Source organism: Anguilla anguilla, chromosome 14, assembly GCF_013347855.1.
Source record: "Anguilla anguilla isolate fAngAng1 chromosome 14, fAngAng1.pri, whole genome shotgun sequence".
NCBI classification, from domain to species: Eukaryota; Metazoa; Chordata; class Actinopteri; order Anguilliformes; family Anguillidae; genus Anguilla; species Anguilla anguilla.
The window spans coordinates 28616257-28643788 of record NC_049214.1 but is presented as its reverse complement, the minus strand read 5'-3'; the positions used below and the strand labels follow the sequence as shown (position 1 = coordinate 28643788).

The 27532-nt window shown below is 48.1% G+C and overlaps 2 protein-coding genes across 8 annotated transcripts in view; one reads left to right on the top strand and one right to left on the bottom strand.

Annotated features, from left to right (window-relative positions):
- Positions 1 to 5828, bottom strand: part of LOC118212664 (myosin regulatory light chain 2, ventricular/cardiac muscle isoform-like) — a 9708-nt gene extending 3880 nt beyond the window's left edge. Inside the window, exons 1-2 of one of the 2 annotated variants that reach the window (XM_035390815.1) lie at positions 5668 to 5828; positions 59 to 151 (exon numbers count right to left, since the gene is read on the bottom strand). The gene's annotated coding sequence lies outside the window, so the exon portion shown is untranslated. Of the gene's footprint in view, positions 1 to 58; positions 152 to 656; positions 845 to 5667 lie in introns of those variants that run through there. The other variant, XM_035390814.1, reaches the window with a different exon arrangement.
- Positions 5829 to 7200: 1372 nt separating this feature from the next.
- Positions 7201 to 27518, top strand: LOC118212600 (myotubularin-related protein 3-like). 6 transcript variants are annotated; one of them, XM_035390651.1, is made up of 22 exons: positions 7201 to 7378; positions 8664 to 8771; positions 12195 to 12267; positions 12452 to 12535; positions 13075 to 13191; positions 14999 to 15081; positions 15316 to 15482; positions 15994 to 16090; positions 16196 to 16309; positions 16700 to 17062; positions 17210 to 17517; positions 17884 to 18015; positions 18322 to 18433; positions 19133 to 19328; positions 19470 to 19655; positions 20249 to 20419; positions 21066 to 21211; positions 21560 to 22670; positions 23445 to 23549; positions 24061 to 24149; positions 25065 to 25091; positions 26190 to 27518. In XM_035390651.1, exons 3-22 carry the CDS (start codon positions 12256 to 12258, stop codon positions 26365 to 26367), a joined length of 3798 nt encoding a protein of 1265 aa, XP_035246542.1. In that variant the 5' UTR covers positions 7201 to 7378; positions 8664 to 8771; positions 12195 to 12255; the 3' UTR covers positions 26368 to 27518. The 6 variants fall into 6 exon arrangements, with proteins under 6 accessions (XP_035246542.1, XP_035246540.1, XP_035246539.1 ...); XM_035390649.1 differs by having other exon boundaries at positions 16700 to 17079; positions 17146 to 17517; XM_035390648.1 differs by having other exon boundaries at positions 16700 to 17517; positions 26229 to 27518.
- The last annotated feature ends 14 nt before the right edge of the window (positions 27519 to 27532 follow it).

Here is a 27532-nt window from a genome sequence, read left to right as displayed (position 1 = left end):
GAGAGCATTTTGTAGACAGACAGAAATAGCAGAGAAAGACCGATGGGAAGATCCTCACTTCCTTAAACTCCTGGATCTGGGCCTGCTCGAACAGGGTGAAGACGTTGGAGTTGGCCCCCTCTGCTGTTCTTTTCTTGGTATTTTTGGGTGCCTGTGATGGGGGCCAGAGAGCACAGTCACCCAGTCATCGGTCACATGACACGGGCTAGTCAGGAGTCCGCACAAACTCCCCCCCCCCCCCCCCAGAACTGGAACTGGCGACTTGTTGTATAAGAAACATTTAGAAGGGTTTACTGTTCCATAGATTCAGCACTATGAAATACAACTCCCTGATCAGTATCCTGTGGCACTGTGTGGCCTGTAGGGAGTATGAGTCACTGGCTGGCTGGCGCTTCAGTTCCTGGAATGAGGGTGACAAAGCAATAACTATAGGAACAGCGGGCGATTCTGAGCCAGGGAGAGAAAAAGAAAAGAAAATCACCGAGCATCGCTTTGTACAGTCACCCCGCCGTTTCTCCGGTGCTTTAAACGCGACAGCATGGCAATCTCTGCTTCTGTTCGGCTTGCTGACATTCATAATTATGAGGAGACATGTAATACCATGTCAGATTAGTAGTATCAGCCCGTGAACGCATCCCAACGCATATCATAGATACCTTCTTATGACACCCAGCTTTGAAGTCACATCTCAAGCCAAACAAGTCTTCAAAATATAATAGACAATATTTTGGTTAATCCCAGCACGTGTACGATGCTTAAAATAAATATCGGGAAGGAATGCATATGCAAATGCTCTTTATTTCCAGACGAAACTGTAATCAGCGTTTTGTTGTAAAGACGCTGTTAGATCTGCCACACTGTGTCTCGGTCGGGCTTGGTTGCTAAGATACATTTTGACCCGCGTTTCATGGGAAATTGAATGAAGGCATTGATTGCGCGGAGCCGCGTAGCCTCACACAGATCACACGGGACGCGAAGACAGCGAATGCGGTTTGATGAACTGAAATTCCCTACATTCACCGTCTCTAGACAGCCGCTCCATATCGCCCTGCGGATTAGCCAACAGCGGTTTAACGTTACAGTGAAAGGTCATTTTACTTTCTGACATTTCGCACGACTCACTTTGGACTCGGGACAGCCTCCTATAAAACCCTTATCATTATTATTAGAAGTATAAGCATAGCTGGAAGTCTGCATATGTGTGTGTGTGGAGGGGGTACTTTTATTCTTTGAATAATTTGATCTGTATCTTTATAGCGCATTTATACTTCTGCATCATCACAAAGTGATTAATTGAGCCGGCAATGTTTTTCTTCCCCGTGAGGTAAACTTCCCAGGGCCAGCTGTGTGAAACCACAGAAATGGAGGAACTAAACAGAGAGAGTTAAACAATAGAAGTAATAATATGCCTTATTTAATATAGCTCATGTCATTATTCCGAAAAAGTTAATTTAAAACAATGATATAAATCACCACATGAAATGTGTTAAATTAATAATACATAATTAACAATGAATGAAGTAAATATGCACTGGATTAAAAAATGCCCAGGTTTATCAGATATGAAATGAAGAAAAAAAGGGACTCTGATGCAGCTTTGCTGAACTCTCAAGTTGCACAGAAAGGAAAACAGTAACAGCAAGGAAAAAACCTATGGCTACATTTCAAGTAGAGAGGAATAAAATAGTTATTTTACTGTTTAAAACCAACACACTTCAGCAATAGCCTCTGTCAGGGTTTCATCAGACAAATTAAAAAGGCATTACTTATTAAGAGGTTAAAATTTTTTTAAAAGTAAATAAAAAACAAAACCATCTAGTAGAAATATGATGTGATGTGGGTTGTGAGACATGGAAAGATATGTGGAAATCCTATAAAACGTCAACACTCTGTCTCTGAGCCTCCTTTCTTCCCTCTGTCTACATGTCTGTCTCTCAGTGTGCATCCACATGTCCATCAGAATACAGCCTCTGTTTGCCTGTGGTCACATGCTCAGCTCTCCACTGAAACTCTCATAAGCACAGCTCTCCACTGAAACTCTCACGAACTAAAACTTTACTCTCCAGCTAACAACACACATTCCACAATCACTGTGGCAATTTCCTGTCAGTTGGCGGTACCAGCATCCCAAGGGAAAACTCCACTGCTCCTCTCCAACTCCACTTCTCCTCTCCAAGTCTACTCCTTCTCTCCAACTCCACTGCTCCTCTCCGATCCCACTGCTCCTCTCCAACTCCACTGCTCCTCTCCAGCTCTACTCCTTCTCTCCAACTCCACTGCTCCTCTCCAATTCCACTCCTTCTCTCCAACTCCACTGCTCCTCTCCATCTCCACTGCTCCACTCCAATTCTACTCATTCTCTCCAACTCCACTGCTCCTCTCCAACTCAACTGCTCCTCTCCAGCTCTACTCCTTCTCTCCAACTCCACTGCTCCACTCCAATTCTACTGCTCCTCTCTGACTCCATTGCTCCTCTCCAATTCCACTGCTCCTCTCCAACTCTACTCCTTCTCTCTAACTCCACTGCTCCTCTCCAACTCTACTCCTTCTCTCTAACTACACTGCTCCTCTCCAACTCTACTCCTTCTCTCTAACTCCACTGCTCCTCTCCAACTCTACTCCTTCTCTCTAACTCCACTGCTTCTCTCCAGCCCCTTTCATCCATGAACACACAACGAGATACGAGTGGATTCCCCTCCCGTCCTCTCTCGCTCCATCCAGCCTTTTCACCCCCCAAAACATCCCCATCCCCTCATTCCCCCAGCTGTGCCTTTATCACAAAGATTAAAACGAAGCCCTCATCCATGATTCAAACCCGTAACCCTTTTCAACACTGAGGCACTGATGGAGAGAGCCCATCACTGCCCCCCCCCACCATCGCCACTCACCATGACTGAAGCTGGAGGCGTGCGTGACTGAGCTGGACTCCCAGAAAAACTATGGGGATTGCGGGGAGCATTGGGGTGTCTTTATGTACTCCCCCACACAGTTACCAGGTGATATAAATAACCCATGCCTTCTTTAGGAAGTGACAGGTAAACACTCCTCGCCCCCCACCACCACACCCCCCACCCAAACTCTGTGCCTCTGGGTTCATTGTCAGCAGACTGTGTAGAAAAACAGTGGCAGCCACTGAAGGTTACAGGAACATCACTCTCTCAGCCCCCTCCCCTCCATCCCATTTCCACCCTGCCCCCCCCCCCCCCCCCCCCCCCCCAAGGGGCCTCAGCCCCAGCTCAGCTCCTAAAGCTGACGAAGAATGCTGTTCCCTCCGTGCCCCACCCTGACCCCCCCCGGGTGGCCCTGTCTGAGGCATGTGTAGAGGATGTTATGGCTGTTGGTGGAAAACAAAGTCAGACGGACACCTCATATTCATGCATACCCATTCCTGCCTTCCTTTGTTTCTGTATAATTTGCTCTTGACCATGTTATGGGGAGGAAAAGGTGGAACAGAACTGGTCAATACCAGTCCTTAAGGGCCACAGTGGCTGCAGGACTACTCCTAAGCTTCTTTGAAATAGACACTGTGACACATTTGAGTCAAGGCTCAGTATCCCTGGTGGACCCAGTAAGCAAGTCGGCTAGAAGCTACGCCCTGAATTTTTCACCAGGAATTTAACACCACATCCCCCACGGAACTGGTTATAATTTATTCCAATTAGTAGGAACGTTGCATTCCAGAGATTTTTTGGGTGCCTCGGGGAACAGTGGCTGCTGAGACCGCACTTCTCTGTGAAAGGAAGAAGGAGTCCCATCCCAGGACGGGTGGAGTCACAACCCCTCATTAGAGGTGTGAGAACCCCCGGGACCTGCCATCGGTGGACCACAGCCAAAATAAGAACCAGGGATCTCCTCCAAAATATATCAGCACACCAATGTTCTAAATAGACACAAATACACAAAGGCAGTTTTACCCGTATCGCAGTATTCTGCTGTGTTTGGAAGCTAGCAGAGCTCATGCCCTGTTTCAGAGGTTTTGGCGACCAGGCTCTGAGTGCACATTTATAACACACCTGTCCACAGGAGGACAATTAATTGCTGCTTTAGGTGTGACATCACAAATATGTGATTAGAATGTTCTTAACCAAACATTCCAATGCTGATGTAACAATCACTACTGGTAATTGAAAGCAATGGAGCTCTAGATCACCGACTTGCCAAAAAAACATTCCAAAAAGCATACACTTCAAAGGCTTCATTTATTCCATTAATTAATGCTCTGTTCATAGGCCCCCAGGACCATGCCCTGCAGATGGGGCTGTACCCTTCATATGGAGCCCTATATAAAGGACCAGTCATCATGTAGAGCCACATCCTTCATTTGGGGCAACACCTGGCACATGCACAGACAGACACCAACAAATACTGAAGCCTCTGCACTAAGATAGCAAAAGCACCTTTTGGCTACAGCGGTTTTATATGGTCAAGCTTACCACAAGTGCCTTTTATTTAGTAAAGTAAAGTTGGTGCCCGATGTGGGGCTGAACATGTCCGACCCTAATTTAGAATGCCCAATTATCTGAAACTGCGCGTTCACGTTCACATCCGCGATTCTCATCCGAAACACGTGGTCACCAGCTGCCCCTTTTCTCTCCGCAGACTTTAAGCACACAAAGAGTGGAGTCAGAGGAGGACCATTTATATGCGGCTTTGAAGTACAGTCCACAGGACAGGTTGAGAGTGATGAAATGCAGACCCCTCACTGACTGAACCCTCCCACACCCTGGCCAACTGCACCAATATTGCTGATACCACTGTCACAACTACCTGTCACTGCTACCTGCTACTACTGATACAAATTACTAAATCTTATACAAATATACAAGTAATACTGTCTTTGATTACTATAACAGCAAATGCCTACCACTAATATATGATTATAATAAGCTCTCTCTCGCTCGCTCTCTCTCTCTCTCTGTCTCTCTCGCTCTCTCTCTCTCTGTTTAGCTCTTCAGTTCCCCTCTATACCTGCAGCTGGCTCCTCTCTCAGTGTTATTCTGAGTTGAAGACATGAACAGCAGCTGTTCCTGTGAGAGAATAAGTAAGAAAGGCCCAGTACCCACACTGGGATGAAAAACATGTACTAACACACACACACACACACACACACACACAAACAAGCGCACATGCGCGCTCACACGCATGCACACACAAACACACAAACACGCGCACACACGTACACGCTCACACGCGTGCACACACACAAACACACGCATATGCGTGCTCACACGCATGTACACACACTCACACACACGCACACAAACACGCGCACACGCTCACACGCATGCACACACACAAACACACGCACGTGTGCTCACACGCATGCACACACACACACACACAAACACGCACACAAACATGCGCACACGCTCACACGCATGCACACACACTCATACGTACAAATGCTGTGAACGCTGCTGTGCGTGTGGTGATGGATCTTGTGAAGTATTATTTTTCCAAAGTGGTGTGGCAGACATATGATTTTGCCATAAAACTTTAATACCCTTTTTCCCCAAAATTCAAAGTCAAGATGTAACTACTAACTAACTATTATTTAGTATATAAATATTTAGTAGCTCAATATCTAGAAATATACTGTAGACCCACATATAAATGCAATGTACCATTTTCTTTATCTTAAGGAGATTAAATGAACAGATGGCTTGCCTTGTCTGTCTTTCTATCTCTCCAGCACTCTCTCTCCCACAGTTTCTCTTCCCAGGAGATGGCGCTCAAAACTAAATCTCAGGAAAGGCCCAGCTAGGGCCATTCTTTTTGGAGTTTGCACATTCCGGACACTCCGGTTTCCTCCCACAGTTGAAAGACATGCAGGTTAGCTCAATTGGAGAGTCTAAATTGCTCCTGTGTGAGTGTGTGAGTGAATGCTGAGTGAGTGCCCTGTGATGGACTGTTGACCTGTCCAGGGTGTATTCCTGCCTCTTGCCCAATGTATTTTTGGGATAGGTTCCAGCACCTGCCTTGACCCTGACCAGGACAAGCGGGTTAGACCATGGATGGATGGGTGGGAGTGTCGGATGCATCCACTCGCATGAACACGTTGCGTTTAACTAATGCCAGCCCTCGTTTATTTTTCCCAATTTAGAAGTGCGAACATATTTTTGTTGGGCTGTCTTAGGTGAATGGAGACCGACACGCTCTGTCCTCTGTGCACTCCGGTCCTGACAACTCCTGTCTGTTATTCTCATTTTCCTCAGAATTGTTTGCTTCTGCCACCTAGTGGGCTAAACTGTCAAACACAATGGCACTTAAAGGGAGCATTCACTTTTTCTGTTTATCTTTTTTCTTTTCTTTTCTTTAAAAACAACAACATTTTTTCAGTTAGTGATTTGGATTGGTCCAGTTTGGCATTTATATAGCCTGTCAGCAAACAAATGGGGAATTTCCCCCCTCCTATTTGTAAAAAGCAGTGCTCCACACATACCAAAAGCTCCACATATCTTTTTCAGTAGCATATACCAAAAAAAGATTTTAGGATATGGTAATACAGAGTCATTTAGATAGGGGACTGGAATTTTGGCAAGGCCCTAGCTGCCAGAAACCCACCCCACCCCACCAGTACTAGACACGCACCAATTAGCAGTCGTCACACATCTGGATCTCTACCCAACCTGTACATCCACAAAATCACGATGATGTTGGCAACAGCTTCATGTAGGGTGGTGAAATTTTGGATGTGTAACTTGACATATATATATATATATATATATATATATATATATATACACACACATAATATTTGCGGATAGATTTGCACATCTTGCTCTGAGGAAAGTGTGAAAAATCCACAGATGAATGCAAGTGTTACACACCTACTAGGTGATGCGTTAATGCACATTGATCAAGTCATTGGCAAATGAATGCCCATACACTGTCAAATCGTTTCCCAAAAAATAACTCGTGTCAAGAAATTTAAATAATGACATTTATTAAAATGATTACATTCGTCTGTTCAGGGGAGATTTGTATGTGAGTGCAAAACATATATGTGACCGAGTTATTTTTTATTTTTGAACCAATTTTGCTTGCAAGATTCGAAAAATATGTATGAATCCTGTTTTATGTGTATAGGGTGTTTCACATTCGTTTCACGTTTGATGAACAGTAATAACTCCAATGTCAAAAGGTTTGGTTTATGCTCGCCTCGTGCGAGTACGTATTTACGCAGCATGTACGTCACGATCCACGTCACGTAAAATCACCAGTGCAGCGACTCAGGGTCGGTGTTCTCGGTTCTACATCTGGACGGGTTGTGAGCTAGAGTACTGGGTTTGGCGGCTTATTCAGTGCATTGTTTGGTGTTTACTGCAAAAAAGACTGCATACCATCGATGGAACCATAGGATTGCTTCGTCTCGAAGGTAAGGTTGAGGTGACTGCTCCGTTAGCGTCCCCTGCATCGGTTTGTTTTGGCTGCGGCCTCCGTCAGGGGTCCGCCCTCCGTCTCGTAACAACAACAAAACAGACAGGGAGCCCGGCACAAGGACCTGTCGGACAGAGCAAGGTGGCCAAAGTGGGTTTAGCCACCGAGTTAGCTTTTTCTGTGGACATAATGACAGGGCAAAATATTCACCCTGGTGCCACACGCCCGTCGTCGGACGGAGCTAAACTGCTAACTAACCAAATGTTTTGGTAGCTTAGCTTGTCAAAGTTGTAACATTGAAGAAAAAAAAGAAAGTGAAAACGTCAAAAACTGGCTAGCTAACATAGCTAGCTAACGTTAGCTAGGTATAAGCACGGCAGACCTAGCTTGTTTCCAATGGAAAGCGAGCAAAGGCGGATTGCGAGCAATTTAACAAATGTTCATAATATTATGAAGAGTTAGTTAACATAGCTATACAAACTAAAATATCCTCGTTAAAAATAATCTGACTTAACACGGTTAATTTAGGAAAGTGCTAAGTGTCTAGCTAGATTTACTAGGGTAGTTTGAAAACGTTTTATAACATCGAACTAGCCACTGGCTCGGGGTTATAGCAAAGTTGGCTGACGTTTTCGAATGGATTTGCATAGCTTGCGTGGTAGTTTAATGTAACATTTTGGCACCTGCTTGGCTAGCTATATGCCAACCTGTCAACTTCATGAAACCTAAACTTAGTGAACGAATATGGCTAGAAGATACGTGATTAGGTGGCTAACGCCATGTAGCTAGATTTGAGACATTATGAATTATGTGACATTAAGTTGATAGACGTAGCAATGAGTCGATTTAACTGCACAGATTGGAAGCGCGTTTCAGTGTATGAATGAGCGATGCATTCGGCGCGGTCTGAACCTGGCTGCTGTCCGAATTTCAAGGTTTGTGATAATATCACGAACCTTTACACGGGGGAAACTATTCGGTATTCACCATTATAGAGTGTTTTGATTGTGAGCAGAATTAGTTTTTTTGGGGGAAACGCTCAAGTTATTTTGACAACTAGTTGTACAGTAGGTCTTAACGGCCGTACAGCAATAATTTGTTTCCGTATTTGCTGTGTCAAATGAAAATTATTTATCAAGTACTACAAAATAGAAAACGCAAAATGTTTACTAACATCTGGAAAGTCACATTGTGCGAAGCAGTGAGTGAGTGGGTTTATTCTGAAGACGTTTGAAATAGTTTCATTTTCAATAGTTCTGAATTCTTGTCGTTTTTCCCCGCAGATGCCATCACACCGCAGGGACAGACCATGGTGACCAATAAAACAAAGTGAGGCGTTGTGGCAACTCCAGTTTTAGAGGATCAACGTTCTTTCACTTTGCCAGTTGCAGGTATCTTGCCGACAACTTCTGACATAAATAGTTTCTCCTCACTTACACAAGACTGTTAGAAGCATTAATTGATGTGAAGGTCTGTTGTATGGTTTTGGTTTGTGTCGAAAGCCTTTTTTGGAAAGCATTATTAGCTTGTTTGCACCTCCTACAATGCACGTGCACTTACTTGCACGGAGTACAGGCTAGTTTCGCGGATGACAAATGTAGAATTAGTTCAAAGCACACTAAAATCCACAGTTAATCTGTCACGGAACCGAGTGGCCTAATGTAAATATTAAACAAAACAAACAAACCAAAAAAAAACGTTTCTTTGACCTGTTTTGGGGGAATTTCTCGTGATAAGCTGTTTGCCCAAAGCCCTTGTTGTGGCCGCGTGAGTGTCATATGATAGCACGCCTGTTCATTCATTCATTTATTTATTTATTTTTTTACAATTGTAAGACCCTTTTATGGAAAACTCGGGCTACTGCACGTTTTTAAGGGAAAGTAATTAGCGGGGCTGTGCCTAGTTTAGTTTGAGGTATCATCTGTATGTTTGAATGTCTGTCTGCTGCAGAGGTGGGCTTTTAGAGAACTAAACACCTGTGTGAACTGAATGACCACTGTGCTCTCCTGAGGAGGTAGTGTGCCCTGGAGGGGAAAGGTGGGGGGGACGGGGGTCTGCCTTTACATCTGGATACTATGCTCTGTTATGGGAGGAAAATTCACCTGAGAGAGACTACTTTCTGATGTGCTAGCTGACCCATGTCCCAGACCAAAATGTTGTTACAGTAGGCCTGTCTTGGATCAAAGCTGTGTTTGTGTGGGTGTGTCCTGGAATAGAAGCTGCATTGGTGTGGGGGCGTGTCCTAGATCAAAGCTTTGTTTGTATAGGCGTGTCCTAGATCAAAGCTGCGTTTGTGTGGGCGTGTGATGGATCAAAGCTTTGTTCGTGTGGGCGTGTCCTGGATTAAAGCGGTGTTAGAGTGGCTGTGTCCTGGATCAGTTGGTGTGTGTGTGTGTGTGTAAGTGTGTGATGCGAGGGCGTAAGTGTGCAGTGCGTATTTTGTAGGGTTGGTTGGTACGGATCCCAGGGATCGAGAATTCCGAACACTGCAATCCCAGATCGCATTTCACCTGCCAGAGGGCGTGACCTTTGCCGCAGAGCGCTGTGGTGCCCTAATGCGGCTGGCTGGGGTGGGCACCCTGTGGGCACCCTGTGGGCACACTGTGGGCACGCTGGCAGGAGGGTACATGTGGCCAGATGCAGGGGAAGTGCTTTTCTCTGTGTGTGCAGAGTGCCCGCTTCTATGTGTGTGAATATTTCTCACTTTATTTGATGCATTTTTGGGTGAATCTTTCCTTGCGAACTGTTGTGCCTTTAGTTTTCTGTGTTTGAACGTGCCTGCGTGTGCGTATGAGTGTGTTTTGTGTACATGTATGTGTGTGCGTGTGTGTTTGTGTGTGTGTGTGTGTGTGTGTGTGTGCATGCACATGTATGTGTGTGCGTGTGTGTTTGTGTGTGTGTGTGTGTGTGCATGCACATGTGTGTGTCTGTGTCTGTGTGTGTGTGTCTCTGTGTGTGTTGGTGGAAGAATATGATGTTTGTGTGCTTCAGATGTAGGTTTGGCGCTCGACTGTGGGAAGAGCTGGTAGCAGTCAGTCACACAGCTACCACACCATCAGATAATGCTGCAGTTATGTCATGGTGAAGATATGGCACTCGTACACCATGTCCTGTGTGTGTATCAGTGTACAGTGTGTCGAGCTCTGAATTATTTCAGGCTGGAGGCTCCTGGCAGGCCTAGCGTAGGGTCAGCATTTTTTACAAAGTTGCTTGCCGTAAAAAAGTGGAGTGGAGTTAGTCGAGCGTTCTTTGATTCTACATGCTAGACAGTTATCACATCATACCTCCCCAGTCAGTCATCTGATCAGGGAAATGTTTGACAGCAACGTTCCCACACTGTTCCCATGCCCCATTCAGTGTGATTAGAACCACAGACGTGTGCCAGTAGCATATTTTTATAGTGCCGTGCTGTATCCTTACTCTTTAGTCTGTGGGAAGTAGCCTTCATGCATAAAAAGTGCTGTTATATCCTCAACAAAATAAAGATATTGAGAAAGCTGTTATTAATAATGAAGTTATTTGCAGCAGGAGCTGGCTAATAAAAAATGAAGTGTATCAAAACCAGACCTGGGTCAAATACGTATTTGTTTTGGATTCAAATACTTTTTTGCGCTCTATTGATCTTGCCTGGTGTAATTGAGCCTGCCAATATGACCAGAAGGCGGGGTTTGCACTTTCTGAGTGTGTTTCATTGGTTCCAATACACCAGACAAGATCAATAAAGCATAGAAAAGTATTTGAATCTAAAACAAATACGTATTTGACCCAGGTCTGAAAAACAGCTGAACTGAACTGAAATGACAGTGTAAGGTTTAAACTTTGTGATGGGAGTTAGTCACACAGTCATTTTTTTAACAGTAGCCTCTGTCATTGCTTGGTGGATTATTTATGTAAACTTGTCCATATAGAGATGCATCTTTCTGCCTGTGTGGAGTTGGCTGAAATGGACAGGTATAATTTTGCTTTCGGTATTTGGTCAGACTTTCTCATCTCAGTCTCAGGACTCCTCCAGTGCTTTTGCACGGCTGCTTTCTTGTGCAAATAATTTGTAACTGACAAGTGTGGAAAAACGGTTAAATTGTGGTCTGGAGGGTGTTTTGTCAAGTCAGGTGTGCAAACTTGCTTGGGGTCAAAAACCATACCCTCTCAGCCTCAAGGTGTTTTGGCACTTTCTGAAAAATACGGTTTCTCTGTAGAGCGCACCACAGATCTGATATGCTGTGAGTTTGACTGCAGCTTTTCGGAGTGCTCTGATGCATTGGCTGCTGCTTTGTGCGTCTGCTGAGCCAGGTTTTGGTCTTCGGTTTTTGCTCAATCTTACTGATTATTGTACATTATATATTCTCTGAGAGGTCTCTGCTCCCTTATCAGATTTGGCCTCGTCTAACTTTGGCGTACGCTTTCAAATCAAAGTTCAGCATCAGGGCTTCAGTTGGAAAAGGCTGTTATGGTCTGATGAGATCAAAATTGAATGTGAAACATAGGAACAGCCTTGTTGAAATGATCTGCAGAAAACATCATACATATAGCCATATTTCTTGAGGTTATGTGTGTGTGTGTGTGTGTGTGTGTGTGTGTATATATATATATATATAACCGGTCCTTGTGTGCTCTGTATTAATACTTGGGGCTACCTTGCATAACTGCCAGTGTATGGGTTTCATTTCCTTCACCGTTGACCACTTCGCTTTGTGAGCTGTGAACAGGATGGTTTATCATACTTCTATGATCCTCACTTCCCAGAATTCCTTTTTAGAAAATGTCTGAATTCTGAAATGTTCATGAGGCCTGTCCTCTCCTCTCTTTCACCACAGATCGTGCCTGAGGCCCAGCGGAGAGGGGTGGAAGGGACATTTCTGCAGGTCACACGCTGCCATGGGGGCCAGGGTAAACCCCCCGACTCGTTACCCCCCCCCCCCCCGACACACCTCGGATTGGTCTGAACGTGTATTAGAAGTGTCGTCTGTTTTCTTTTATTAGCTATGGCCTGAATGTGTGCGGGACGTGTGTTAGGGGTGTGCTAGACTGCTGCTGATGTGCTAAAGCTAACGCTGTGGTCTCTGTGTGGCAGGACGAGGAGGTCTGTCACAGTCCAGCCCGGCCCAAAGGCACCTCTCCCAGGACGCCCCCTGTCCTGGAGGAGGACAGCCTCCAGGTGAGGAGTGCGCTGTGCTGTCCTGCATCCCCTCCACACAGCTGTCCAAGCATGGTTTTAACACACTAACGCTGGGGGTCCTCAGTCTTGTCTGAAAAGGGCCGGTTTTTGTTTTAGCCCAGCAATATGATGCCTGATTCAACTAATGAACTAATCATGGTTTTCAATCAATACCTTGATGAGTAGAATCGGGTGTCCTAATACTGGGCGAATCCAAAAACCTGCACCCACACCGGCCTTTTCCCTGTAAGAGAGACCCCTGTGCCAACATGTTTTTCCCTCCCCCTGGTGGAGACCTGAAGGCCTGGTGGAATGCAAAATGCATTCGCATTTAGATAAGGGCATTTGGCAGGTGCTGTTTTCCAGGGGAACATTTTTACATGAAGTGTTTATACAGCTGGATTTTTTAGTGTAGCGGTTCTGGTTTAGTGTTCGAGGGCCCTGCAGAAGTGCCCCAGCCAGGAGAGGAACCTTTGACCTCTGAGTCTCCAGCCCCGGCCCCTAACCCAGCAGGCGCTTGTGTCTGATTCTGATGGCAGGTGCCCTTCCTGGAGCTGCATGGCGAGGTCACGCAGTACGTGGGTCGGGCCGAGGACGCCGTCATCGCCATGTCCAGCTACCGGCTGCACATCAGGTTCAAGGAGTCTGTGGTGAACGTAAGTGTGTGTGCTGGTCCCCAACCCTGTTCCTGGAGTTCTGCCGTCCTGTAGGTTTTCTTGTCAACCCTAATTTGGCACACCTGACTCTAATAATTAGCACCTCAGCAAAATCTCTAGCTCCTGAATGAGGTGTGCTTTGTTAAGGTTTTAGTGAAGACCTACAGGAGTGCAGATCTCCAGGAACAGGGTTGGGACCCATGGTTGTAAATGATTATGTATGTGTATGTTTCTGTGCCCGTGGCGTGAAGGACGTTTCTCTGTGTTTTCTCTGCCCTTCCCCGGTGTGGCTCCACTGCACTTAAGGGAGACAAAATAATTCTCAAAAAGGTCATGAAAAAAAACAACTGTGTCTCCAGATAGCACTGAGATGGTGACCCTGGAGCTGCTCTGCACTTATCTATAGAGCCCTTAAGGGCCAGTCAATCAGAGCTGACCAACGGCCATTAGCCAGGATTGCTGTTAGGTGTTGCTGCTAGCTGTTAGTGCTAGCTGTTAGCCAGTAGTGCTAGCTTTTAACCTTCATTATTATCGGATAGCCATTATTGCTATCGGTTATTATTGTCTTTTTGGTATTATTTCTTTTTGTTAGCTGTTAGTGCTGTCTGTTCATTCTTAGTGCTGACTGTTTGCTCTTAGCCCTGGATCTTAGCCATTAGTGCAGTCCATTAGCCAGTATAGCTATTGTTAGTGTAGTGAGTTAGTTGGTTAGTTATTGCTATACTACTGGTCGTTAGTGCTAACTTTCTAATAGTGCTAGCTGTTAGCAGAGACCAGCTGTCTCACTGGAGCCTGGCAGCACCATATAGATTTAAACAGGATGGCTCAGAACTGCTGTTCCCTCATTGGTCAGGCTTGATGTGTCTTCCTGTCTGTGAACACCTGCATGCTCCCGACCTCTGTGGAGAAACACATGGGTTTGCTTTTCTTTCAGCAGCGGGGAAAATTATGAAGGACCACACATTTTGTCTAAATTTGTATGCCTGATGAGGACACCGCTAATGATCAATTTTTACTTGCAGTTTGTTGATGGTCCTCTGTTGAAGTGCTGTGGACCAGTGTGTGTTTGTGTGCATGTGTGTGTGTTGTGTGTCTTATGTGTGTGTCTGCGCGCGCTCACGCCTGCGTGAGTCAGTGTGGCTGTGTGTATACCTGTGTGAGTGTATGAATGTGCGTGTGTGTATGTGAGTGTGCGTGAGTGCTTGAGTGTGTAGGACAGCTGTGATGTAATGAGTAGCATGCTCGTGTTTGTGGCGGGACCCGAAGAGGCAGGAATAGCCTTAGGCGTGGCGGGGGAACCCAGTTGGGTGGTTAGCAAACTCCTGTGGAATCCCAGCGGGTGCGGGGGGGGGGCAGGATTACTCGGGCAGATTAGCCGGGTGTAATTAAAATAGTCACGCAGGGTGTGACTGAGAGGGCCTATCACAGCACCAGGAGCAGCGTGGCGAGTGAGGTTCACTTGCTCCGCGTTCGCCCTGTCTCTCAGAGTGCGCCGGGCGTGGCCTGTGGGCGTGGCAGGCGTAGATACGGAATTCCTAGATGGGTGCCAGCGTTCATTCACAGGTGCATTACACTGTTCTGTGCTCTTATGAGCCTACTGAATGGAGAAGATACACACACACATACGCATAAGCACACACAGGATACTTGATGTAACAGGATCCTAGCAGCTCCTGTTCTGGATGAATGGGTTGTCATTTAGATAGTGTTTGAATAATAAATAGACTGACTCTAACCCACAGTGGCAGCCTGGCCCTTGTGTATGACTGGCTGTAGCTCATGGTGGACCTGCACCTCTCTCCCCCAGGTGCCCCTCATGCTGATTGAGAGCGTGGAGGTCCGGGACCTGCTCCAGCTCCACATCATCTGCAAGGACTGCAAGGCCATCAGGTGAGGCTTGTGATGTCATCAGGTGTGCTGCAGAGGTAATTGCAGTGCACCAAATATCGGTACAGACGCCTCCTTCCGCCAAACCCCACTTCTACTTCAACTAGATGCCTCCTACTGCTAACAAATCCCTCCCTAAACATTTTGATTCTGGTTGCAGGTGTGGGTGTGTTGTGTGTGTGATTGTGCATGTGTGTATGTGTGCACGCCCTGTTTGAGCTTTGCCTTTCTGCTCAGGTGCCAGTTCTCCAGCGTGGAGCAGTGTCAGGAGTGGGCGAAGAGGCTGACGGGCGTGGTCCGGCCCCCGTCCCGCCTGGAGGACCTCTTTTCCTTCGCCTTCCACACCTGCTGCGAGGACGTCTGCGCAGGGGACATGGATCAGCAGGGAGACACGTGCAGGCCGGGTACGCCATCCAGAGCCTCTCTCCTCCCTTACCCACAATCCTCTCTCACCCGCTCTCCTCTTTCACTCACCCTTACCCCTCTTTACCCACAGTCTGCACTCACCGGTCACTCTCCACCCCCCTTAATCACAGTCCACACTCACTCTCTACCCTCCCTTGCTTACTTTCCTCTTTCGCTTGCCATCCTCCCTTTCACATACTCTTCTCACTCACTTTCTCTACTTATTCCTCCAGTCCTTCTCTCCTTGTCTCTCTTTGGTTCCTTGTGATCGGGCTGGGTTTTATTTATGGAAAACCGTGACTCCTAACTGGTCCTAACTGATTTCCTGCCAGGGCCCGAGTCTGACAGTACTGCTCTAGCAGTGAGAGGTTTGCAGCAGGCTTTGCTCAGTGTAAGTCCACAGGACCAGGTTGTTTGCACACAGAGTGATTTTAACTTCTTTTTCCTGTGGCTACGGAGTCTTTCAGCGCTCTGACCATTGGCTAATCTGGCTCTCTTTCTTCCTGCCAGGTGACCATGTGACCTCGCGATTCAGAAATGAAGTGGAGCGGATGGGTTTTGATACTCAGGGCGTCTGGAGGATATCTGAGATCAACAGCAATTACAGGTGACCTGCGCCCCTCTCTCTGCCGCAGCACCCCTCTTTCACTTTTCACCTCTTTCTAATGCCACGCCCCTCTCTCTAACTCCGTGCCCCTCTCTCTCACCGCAGGCTGTGTTCCAGTTATCCGCAGCTGTTGCTGGTTCCAGGCTGGATCACCGATGCTGAGCTGGAGAATGTGGGGGGCTTCCGCTCCTGGAAGAGGTTTCCGACTGTTGTGTACAGGTGTGTGTGTGTGGGCCTGCGGGTGTACTTTCATATGTAAAAGTTTTATAGTCGAAGAGCACGACAGGTGCCAGTATGTTGCTGGTTCAGATACCAGGTGGAAAACTGCTGCTGTACTGGCATACCCATGCACTGGCTTACTTAACCACTGTATAAATGAGTACCGTTGTGCAATGCCACCCTGTACGTGCTAAATGCTAATGTAAGGGAATTTTCCAGTACCTATGTCATCATAGATAGAATCGATGCTGCTGTTGAATTGCCTCTTAATGAGGAATTGAGCTGTGCTGCGTATGTAGTTACACTTGAATAGCCTTTATTAAGAGTGACGGTGATGGGCCACATCTGACCATGCCTGACCGTATCCGACCATATCCGTCTAACCGGCAGGCACCAGAGCTCGGGGGCGGTGATCGCGCGCTGTGCCCAGCCGGAGGTCAGCTGGTGGGGGTGGCGCAACGCGGACGACGAGCGCCTGGTGCAGTCCATCGCCAAGGCCTGCGCCGCCGACCGCTGGGTGCGCAAGCACGCGGCCAACGGGACTGCCGCGCACCAGCATGGCTACAGGAGCGCGTCGCATGAACGGGCCAATGGGGGTGTCCCTCCCGAACGCACCAATGGGGGTGTCCCTCACCAGCATGGCTACAGGAGCGCGTTGCAGGAACGGGCTAACAGGGGTGTCCCTCATGAATGTGCCAACAGGACTGTCCCTCCTGAACGCACCAATGAGAGTATCCCTCATGAACGCGCCAACGAACGCGCCAATGGGGGTGTCCCTCCTGAACGCACCAATGAGAGTATCCCTCATGAACGCGCCAGCGAACGCGCCAATGGGGGTGCCCCTCCCGAACGCACCAATGGGAGTATCCCTCATGAACATGCTAACAGGATTGTCCCGCCCGAACAGGCCAATGGGGGTGTCCCTCATGAACGCGCCAACGAACAGGCCAATGGGGGTGTCCCTCACGAATGCGCCAATAGGGGTGTCCCTCATGAATGCGCCAATGGGGGTGTCCCTCAGGAATGCGCCAATGGGGGTGTCCTTCACGAATGCGCCAATGGGGGTGTCCCTCTTGAACACAGCAACGAACGCGCCAACGTGGATCTCCCTCACGAATGCACCAATGGGACACACGCCAGTGGGAACTTCCCCAACGGGGCCTTCATTGACGAGCACACCAACGGGACATTGTCCCACCGCGAATTCGGTCAGTAAGGCTCACACCCTGCAGGCACATTATACCCGTGAGTGACGCAATAGATCAACTTGTTGCTAAACTATGCAGCAGTGATTCCCAGCTTTGTTCCTGGAGGTCTAGCGTCCTGTAGGTTTTCATTTCAACCCTTCCAAGGCACACCTCATTCAACAGCTGGAGATGTGGTTGAGCTGCCATTTAGTAAAATCAGGTGTGCCAAATTAGGACAGTAGATCTCCAGGACCAGGGTTGGGAACCACTACTATAGAGCTGGAACTCAACAGTCTTTACAATTTGACATTGAGACCTGTGTTGGTATGGGTTCATGTAATAGTCCTGCAATGGCACGGGTGATCACCCCTGAATGCTCTGTTCCAGACTCCTCCATAAGCCGGGGATTGGAGGGCGACCTTGTTGATGCTCTCCCTCAGAAGCTGCTGATCCTGGATGCCAGGTCTTACGCGGCTGCTGTGGCCAACCGCGCCAAGGGCGGAGGCTGCGAGTGCCCAGGTAAGCTCACCTGGGGGGAAGTTTCCATGGGAACCTGCCAGAAGGAGGGGGCCTGAATCTACATGTTCCTTCCTTACATGTTTTCACTCGTTACTTTGAAATTGTTATATTTATTTTCTGTGTAATGTCTTCTCTGATTTTGTACATTTCATTGTAGCTTGCCGTTTTCAACTTTGGAAATATGCACATTCTACGTGTGGCACACCAGTAAAGCAGTTTGAAATGGAGATGCTCATTTTAAAAAGTGATCTCTTCCCCTAACCGACCGTGTGTGTTACAGCGCCCCCTTGTGTCCTGTTCCCCCAGAGTACTACCCCAACTGTGAGGTGATGTTCATGGGGATGGCGAACATTCACTCCATTCGCAAGAGCTTCCAGGCCCTGCGCTTCCTCTGCACACAGATGCCTGACCCTGCTAAGTGAGCCCCACTCTCTCACAATAACCCCACCTACCTCACACACTGACCCCGCGGACCACACAGTGTTGTTGGCTGTGTTTGTGTGGCTATTTTTCAGCTGTGTGTGGTGATTCTTTGTACAGCTGGCTGTGCGTGTGTGTGGTGATGCTCTGTACATTTGGCTGTGTGTGTGGTTATTCTCTATACAGCTGGCTGTGTGTGTGGTGATTCTCTGTACAGCTGGCTGTGTGTGTGGTAATCATCTGTACAGCTGGCTGTGTGTGGGGGTTCTCTTTACAGCTGGCTGTGTGGGTGGTTATACGTGGTGATTCTCTGTACAGCTGGCTGTGTGTGGTGATTCTCTGTAAAGCTGACTGTGGGTGTGGTGATTCTCTGTACAGCTGACTGTGTGTGTGGTGATTCTCTGTACAGCTGGCTGTGTGTGGTGATACTTTACAGCTGACTGTGTGGGTGTTTATATGTGGTGATTCTCTGTACAGCTGGCTGTGTGTGTGGTGATTCTCTGCACAGCTGGCTGTGTGTGGTGATTCTTTACAGCTGGCTGTGTGGGTGGTTATATGTGGTGATTCTCTGTACAGCTGACTGTGTGTGGTTATATGTGGTGATTCTCTGTACAGCTGGCTGTGTGGGTGGTTATATGTGGTGATTCTCTGTACAGCTGGCTGTGTGGGTGGTTATATGTGGTGATTCTCTGCACAGCTGGCTGTCTGCGCTGGAGAGTACCCGTTGGCTGCAGCACCTGGCCCTGCTGCTGAAGGCAGCGCTGCTGGTGGTGACCGCGGTGGACCGGGACCGCAGGCCTGTCCTGGTGCACTGCTCCGACGGCTGGGACCGCACCCCTCAGATCGTAGCGCTGTCCAAACTTCTGCTGGACCCATACTACCGCACCATCGAGGTAGGCCTCGCCCCCTGCCTCTGCCTCTGGGTCAAACTGTAGGGAACTTCTGCTGACCTGGTTATGTTGTGGTCTTTCTGACTTGGCTGTGTTGTGGTCTCCCTGACCTGGTTCTGTTGTGGTCTGTGTTTTCTTTTGCAGGGGTTCCAGGTGCTGGTGGAGACTGAGTGGTTGGACTTCGGTCACAAGTTTGGTGACCGCTGCGGTCATGGGGAGAAAGCAGAAGACCTTAATGAACGCTGTCCCGTGTTCCTGCAGTGGCTGGACTGTGTGCACCAGCTGCACCGCCAGTTCCCCTGCTCCTTCCAGTTCAACGAGTCCTTCCTGGTGAGGCCCCGCCCTTTCCCACGCTAGCCCCACCCCTCTACCCTAACCCCACCCCTCCCACCTGACTCTGGCCCCTGCCAGTTGTGCCAGCATTTTTAATACACTTTTAACACTTATAGTAAAGGGGTAGTTCACCCAAAAACAAAATTAAGGTTTCCTCTTACCCAGAGAATGTGATGAGATATTTTCTGCAGCTCACCCTGATAAAAACAGACCTCGTCTTTGTGTGTCTTCAAAGTGCCAAAAATTTGCATTCGAAAAATTAAACAGTAACATCTATTTCAAAATATAATCCTGTGGTTTCTCACGAACAGCCGCAAAACTTAATTTTTGCACAGTTTCATCAAACTACTACTACTTTTAACCAACTGATGCTGCATTAAATCGTATTTTTTAAAATAACTTTTATTATTATCAAATATGTTCTGGTTATTATTTATTATTATCAAACATGTTTCCTTCATTACATGTAGCCTCAGCAGGCTGAGTATTCAGGCTTGTCACGTGGGTGAGGCTGACTCGGTCTGCAGGAGAGCGTGGTGTGTGTGAGGCGCGGGGTCTGAGGCGTGCACCTCCCTCTCTCTCCGTCCCAGGTGAAGCTGGTGCAGCACACGTACTCCTGCCTGTTCGGGACGTTCCTGTGCAACAGCGGCAGGGAGCGGGACGAGGCCCGCGTGCAGGCGAGGACGTGCTCCCTGTGGTCGCTGATGCGGCCCGCCAACCGCGCCTTCCAGAACATTCTCTACTCTGCCCACTCCGAGGCCGTACGCTCCCCTCCGCCGCGTCTCTCTACCCTTTCCCTCTCTCTGTTTCTGTGCTCCCCTCTGTCTGTCTGTCTGTCTGCCCTTTCCCTCTCTCTGTTTCTGTGCTCCCCTCCGCCGCGTCTCTCTGCCCTTTCCCTCTCTCTGTTTCTGTGCTTCCCTCCGCCGCGTCTCTCTACCCTTTCCCTCTCTCTGTTTCTGTGCTTCCCTCTGTCTGTCTGTCTCTCTGCCCTTTCCCTCTCTCTGTTTCTGTGCTTCCCTCTGTCTGTCTGTCTCTCTGCCCTTTCCCTCTCTCTGTTTCTGTGCTTCCCTCTGTCTGTCTGTCTCTCTGCCCTTTCCCTCTCTCTGTTTCTGTGCTTCCCTCTGTCTGTCTGTCTGTCTGTCTGTCTGTCTGTCTGTCTGCCTGTCATCCTTTCATGCTCTCTTTGTCCATTCTTTGTCCTTTTCACTTTCATTGCTGCTGTTTATCTTGGTAAGATTACCATAGTAGCAGTTGTGTGCATGTGTATATTTCCATAAAAGAAGGCTCAGGTGTATCACGTATAAATTTGTTTATAGTTTTTTTTCTACCTGATGTTCTCCTGAGTTGTCATGTTTATGTATGTATTTCTGGTCCTGTGTTTTCCGGATGCTTCTCCGGGCCGTGCAGGTGCTGCGGCCGGTGTGTCACGTGCGGAACCTGATGCTGTGGAGCGCGGTGTACCTGCCCAGCTCGCTGCCCACCACGCCCTCCGATGACTCCTGCGCCCCCTACCCGTCGCCCGGCGCCAGCCCTGAGGAGGTGCACCTGGGCAGGTGAGCTTCCGCCCCCACCAGCAGTGGACCAAGTCACACGGGCGATTAGCACTGTTGTTCTGTATCAACAGAGTGCTGCCACGAGTTTCATGTGTTTTAGTCTCACCTGAAAATACATTTTATGGTAGTGACCTATGCTGTTGATGAAAGGCATGGTAACGGCATGCACGCAAGGCGGAATACAAATTTTTGTTTGTAATTTTGATTGGATGCAGCCGTATTGCTGTCTAATTAACAGCATTGTGACATTGCATATATGTAAATATGCAGTCCAGCTGTTTTTCTCTCCCTGCTGGATATCCAGTCAGTATTAATGTTTTATCTGTTTTTGTTTGTTCTTCTCGGCAGACTTCCAAAGACGAGGTCCTTTGAAAACCTGCCCAGCGAGGCGGGGGGCACCGCTGTCCCAAACCGCCGCTCCAGTGACCCCAACCTGAAGAACAAGCAGCCGGACCCCCGCCACCCCTCCCAGGAGCTCAGCGCTGGGGCGGGGCCCGACGGGGGCGGGGCCGCTGACCCTCAGGGGGCGGGGCAAAGGGGGCGTCGGCCCTCGGAGGAGATGGAAGACGAGCGAGTGGCAGGGGAGGGCTTCGTGGAAGAGGAGGAGCTGAAAGCGGCTGCCAGTGAGGACGAGGGGGTGGGGCCTCCGGTGGAAGGGTGCGCAGAGGAGGCGGAGCTCTCTGTGGCTGTGGGCGTGGCTGAAGGACAGATAGAAAACATTCTACAGGAAGCGACGGAGGAGGATGATGAAGAGGTTACCGCTGAACCCAAGTGCCCATCAGAGCCTTCTGTGGCTTCACCCTCTCCCTTACCAACAGCCCCGCCTTCTCCTCCACCCATGACCCCGCCCACTTATCTACCCTTGGAGGGTTTGGAAGGCCCCGAGTCTCAGCTGTGTGAGCGGCAGGTGGGGGAGGCAGAGCGGGCCCCAGAAACGCCAGTGGCCCCTGAGAGGCCAGGGGACCTGCACGCACTGAGCACCGACACCATAAGGACTTTGACTAACGGGCACGCTGAAATCGCGGAAACCATTACAGAGGAAGGCGGGGTCAGGCCAGCGTCTGTAGAACAATTATCCCCCTGCAGCTCTCCTCCTCCTCCCTGCTGTGAGGCGGAGCCAGAGGAGGGGCGGGGCCTCCACAGGACTCCAGACGGCGTCAAGAGGCCGCCCCTCAGCCCTCCGCCCCACGCTCCTGTCTGTAACGGGGTCCCCCGACAGGACGGGGGCCACGGCCAGCGGAGCCCTCTGCGCCGGCAGGCCTCCCCGACCTCGCCCCCCGGGGCCCCCCCGCGCTGCCCCCAGGACGGGCTGGCCCTGCACAGCGACGCCGTCCAGCTGCGGCTGCGCCAGATGGAGGCGGGGCATCAGCTGCAGGTGCACACGCTCAAGCGCCAGGTCCAGGAGCTGTGGAGCCGCCTGGAGAGCCACCATGGCAACGGTCACCCCGGCGACCAGCAGGTAATGTAGTCACATGGAGGGGTCCTCACCTCTAAGCAGGGCTATTACTGTATATCAGAGTACTTGAGTACATGAAAGGACAAATCTGCTTCTGATCATTTAGAGAAAATTGTAAAATGTCCGAGTCGTACTGACGATACTAAAACAAACATGTATCTTAGCCAGTATGCAGAATGAAATTTTACTTTAAAAATTGTTGACAGACTGACTTGGATCAAAGAATGTATTGCTTAAAATGGGGGAAATTACATGTTTTGAGTCTTACATTCTTCCTGTTTGCTGCCAGGGCCCAGGTCTGACAGTAAGTCTCTGACAGAGGCAGGCTATCCTGAGGCCTGTGCACTGATTATCAATTGATCATCATGTGCAGTTAATTTAATTTTATTAGAAGTTGGGCACACATGCTGCTTTGTAATGTATAGGTTTCATGCATTTAAAATTTTAAAAAAAAATTTGGTCACAAAAAACTTGTCTTCCTGATGTGCAGAAGGTCACTCTTCAAATGAGAGCTTTGTTAGTGTTATACCTGCATGCTGTGGCCGCTGTGTTTCTGCATTATTCAGAGTGCATGCTCAAGTGCCTCACTTAAAGGAAGGAAGGACGGTACACATCCTGTTTTGGGTTCACACTTTTTTTTCTTGTATCATATCTTAATCTTTTACTGCCTTCCTTTCTCTCTGTCTCTCTCTCTCCCTCTGTCTCTCCCTCTTTTTCTCTCTGTCTCTCTCCCTCTCTCCTCCCTCTCTCTCTCTCTCCCTCCCTCTCTGCCCACAGCCCTGCAGTCCAGACTCAGACGGCGGTGCTGATCCTCCCTGTCACGCACACGCAGAGCTCTTGTCTGAGCCCAGCTGGGGACGGCTGGAGCAGCAGGACACAGAGGTGAGGGGCGTGGCCAAGCAGGCCCAGGGGTGTGGTCATTTGGGTGGGGGGGAGGGGTCATACAGTGATAGGGTGTGGCAGTGCAGGCCCAGGGGCCTGCTCATTTAGGTATGGGGGAGGGGTTATACAGTGATAGGGCGTGGCAGTGCAGGCCCAGGGGCGTGGTCATTTAGGTGTGGGGGAGGGGTCATACAGTGGTAGGGTGTGGCAATGCAGGTGGGGGGTGTGGTTATGCTGATATCTGCAATTCCGTCTAATTTCATTGAAAGATATGCATTATATACATAAATGTATATGATTCTTATATTCCTGATATTCCAATATACATTAGGATATAATCTTTACCTATAAAACGGCATATATAGCTTTACATTGTTCTACCATTATTTATTTTTATATATTTATACAAAGCTACGTACATCGCTGATACACGATGATGTCATCCCTGGGTTATGAGCTGTGATTGGCTGAGTGTTGAGTGGGTGGAGTGTGACTCTCTGGTCTTCTGCAGGTGGCCCAGTGGTACCCCGACCGCCTGGCCAGCCACTGCTACGGCTGTGAGGGCCGGTTCTGGCTGGCCAACAGGAAGCACCACTGCAGGTAGAACACCTTCACGTGTGCATTTACAACAGCAGTGCATGGACATATACAGCTAAATGCTAAAGTATTGCAACAGTTGTCAAATTGGTTGTTTTTCTATACTAATCAAATACTTCAAATCAAAGAATAGCTCATGTGACTATGAGGCAAAATTTACAATGTCAGCATTTATATGTGTTTTTAAACAGACATTGACTATACTAGAACAATGCCATTCATTGAGTCAAGTATCGGATAATATCATAGTACAGAGGAGTCAAGTTATCTGATAGTATAGAGGAAAAACAACCAATTGGACACTACTGTCCCAATTCTTTTGCATTTAACTGAATTTTTCTATACACCATCTGAAGAATCTGGCTCTTCCTCACTGCCTGCTCTGCGTAGCTCCCAGTCTGGTGCTCTCACGCCTGGGCTATTGCTGTTCCCTTCCTGCTGGTCTCCCTGCATGTGCTGCATAACCCCTGCAGCTCATACAGAACGCAGCCACATGACATCGTCTCCAGTCTTCCCAAGTGTGCTGATGTCACACCTCTCCTCATCTCACTTCACTGGCCTACTGTTACTGTTCTCATCAAGTCTAATGCTTTGAAGAGTAGCTTTTTTGGAATGTTTTTTCAAAATTTTAAGCCAGTGTTCTAGAACTCCATTGCCTTCAGTTACCAGTAGTGATTGTTAAATCTAATCACACGGCAATGTACACAGCTTACATTTTACATATAGTCCATTTAAATGGCAGGATATTTACCTACCTGCCCTGGGTATGTACCTAATGCCCTACTTACCTAACAACCTCAGAGTTACAAGCCCAGTTCCCTAACTAAATTGAAAATAGCCTCTCTTTAATTGTTGTTCCTCTTCCTTCCCTTTCTCTCTTCTTTCTCGTTCACTCATCTGCCTCTCCCTCTCTCACAGAGGAAAACAGCCTGCTGAAGAAGCCTGGTGAGACCCCCCCCCCCCCCAGAGTCACACTTACACTCACACGTTTTTATCTCCATGTCATTGACCTCATTCTCCCGCCCTCTTTGATGAGATGCGTTTCTATGACTCCCTTCTCCTCCAGACCTGCATGGTGCTCAGGCAGAGATCATTTATCAGAATAGAGATGGTTCACTTCAGGACTCTATCCTGTCCCCATTAAAATGTCCCTTATCACAGAGCATGCATCTGTAATACTGAAGTGGGAATGGTACCTAATTTAATATTAATTAATTTATCCCCGTAAATAGTTATGCTATTGTTCAGTGAAATTATGACAGCTTACCTTGCTTGCCATGTATGCATTTTAGCAGTTTTGTGATTGCGGTTCTTAATCAAATCTCACTTGTCTCTGCATATTAATGAGGGGGGTGGGTGTAACTGGAGTTACTATGGTAATTTTTACCCATTAACCCTCTCACTACCAGTGTACATTTGGGTAGAACTCAAGTAGTAATACTGTATTCGAAATACTGGAACTATTTAGATGTTAGTGAGATTTCAGAATGCTCCTACAGATTCCTGAGAATTTTCCATGAAACATTTGGCAACCAAAAAAATAGTTATGCGAAACAAAAGGTTTGTTCTGAATATTGTTGAAAATGTTTCCTTTAAAAGGGACGGTAATATGCAGGACCTACTGGAGGCTAAACGGTTAAACTGTTTCATAAAACGTTAGATAATCCGGAATGAAAACCCACACATTTACTTGTGCTCCAAAACAAGATATATTACGTAATTTATTAAATTTTATATTAAACCATGGTAGACAGCATTTCATAACATAGGTCTTCATCAGAACCATTTGATTTCAAGTTGACTACACAGCTACAGCTGACATTAATTTCACAGTGTAACTTTTTACATGGTTGAATAAAATATTGATCTTTTTTTTTTTGGAGAATTTGTATGTTTTCATTCTGGATTATCTGATGTGACCGGAATTCTTTGGTGCATGTGTGTTTACTTTTCTTATATAACGTATCTGACCCAGCTGTGGTTGTTGTCTCTGTAAACACCCCGAGCGTAAAGGCTGTACACTGCCTGGTTCCCCTCTCTCAGGTGCCTGAGCGCTCGCGGTCTCTCTGGTGCCCCCTGCAGGACCTGCGGGAACGTGTTCTGCGCCAGCTGCTGCGAGCAGCGGGTCCCGGCGCCCAGCCGCGCCTGCCAGGCCTGCCGCTCCGCCCTCCCCCCCGTCGACCTGGAGCTGGAGAAGCCAATCACGGCCAGCTCCAACTAGGACCCGCCCACTTTCGCCTTCCTGATCGCGGCCAGTTCCGTCTGGGTCCCGCCTACCCGCTCCTCCAATCATGGCCAGGTTCACCTTGGTCCCGCCTACCCGCTCCTCCAATCATGGCCAAGTTCACCTTGGTCCCGCCTACTCGCTCCTCCAATCGCAGCCAGCTCACCTAGGCCTGTCCCACTGGGAGAATTAGAATGCTGTATGAGGTTATGATGTGTAGACGTGTGTACGTGAGGTGCATTGTATATATCTCATTTTCGCAGTTTAATGTATAATGGCGCGTGTGTGAGAGAGACGCTTTGAGTGGATTTTTAAAGGCACTAAGTGGACTCACGGTGGATTGGACAGACTGACTTCTCACGGGCTGCAGTGGGTGGGGCTAAACCGAAGGCACACCCAGGGGTGGGGTCAGACACCACTGGGCCCCGCCTCCTTTTTGGATTTTGCTTTAAGTCTTTCAGACGGAACTTCCGAATGCTGAACGGGGGGGGGGGGGTTTGGGTGGGGGACGTGGAGCACTTAGACTGTAAAGAATAAAAGGCACTACTGGCCCTAACAGAGTCTGAGTGTTGGTGTCAGATTGGTGGCTGTGTTTGTGTGTTGTAATACGACCTGACAGACTCGTTATGTCGGCCTCAGGCTGCACTGGCGGGGTTCGTTTTTTTTGTTTGTTTTTTTTGAGGTTTATGACCACCCACTGAATGTGCAGAGTGCGCCCCCCCCCCCCCCCCTTAACTACCTAGTTCATCCTGTTGTGCAAGGCATGTGTATGTTTGAATGTTTCATATTTATGATCATATTTCATTTTTGGTTTTGAAACTGTTTTTAAGTCCAAAAATGCAAGAAATATTTCCACATATTAAATACACCTGCTGTGTACATATTTAAATTCATGATAGATGTAGCTGAAATTGAAAAAAATTTGCCAGCAAATAAATAATCCTAATGCAAACTCTATTTGGGGTTTCGAAGCCCAATTTGGCAACACTTGCTTCACAGATTTGCCTTTGCAGAATTTTCAGGGAAAAGCTCCTGAGAATCCCACTGGTCCAGGCTCCAGATATGGAGGAGAGATCTGTGAGCACTTTTCAGTATGCTCTTTTCCGTGCGTACTTTTCAGTGTACATTCATACTCTGCAGGACATCCACAAAAGAACAGGGA

What these genes read in the sequence shown, in the direction of transcription:
- LOC118212600 (XM_035390646.1), top strand. An exon ending in TCAAGGAGTCTGTGGTGAAC is followed by an intron (nt 13,192 to 14,998) that starts GTAAGTGTGTGT and finishes TCTCTCCCCCAG; the next exon opens with GTGCCCCTCATGCTGATTGA. An exon ending in CATACTACCGCACCATCGAG is followed by an intron (nt 19,329 to 19,469) that starts GTAGGCCTCGCC and finishes TTTCTTTTGCAG; the next exon opens with GGGTTCCAGGTGCTGGTGGA.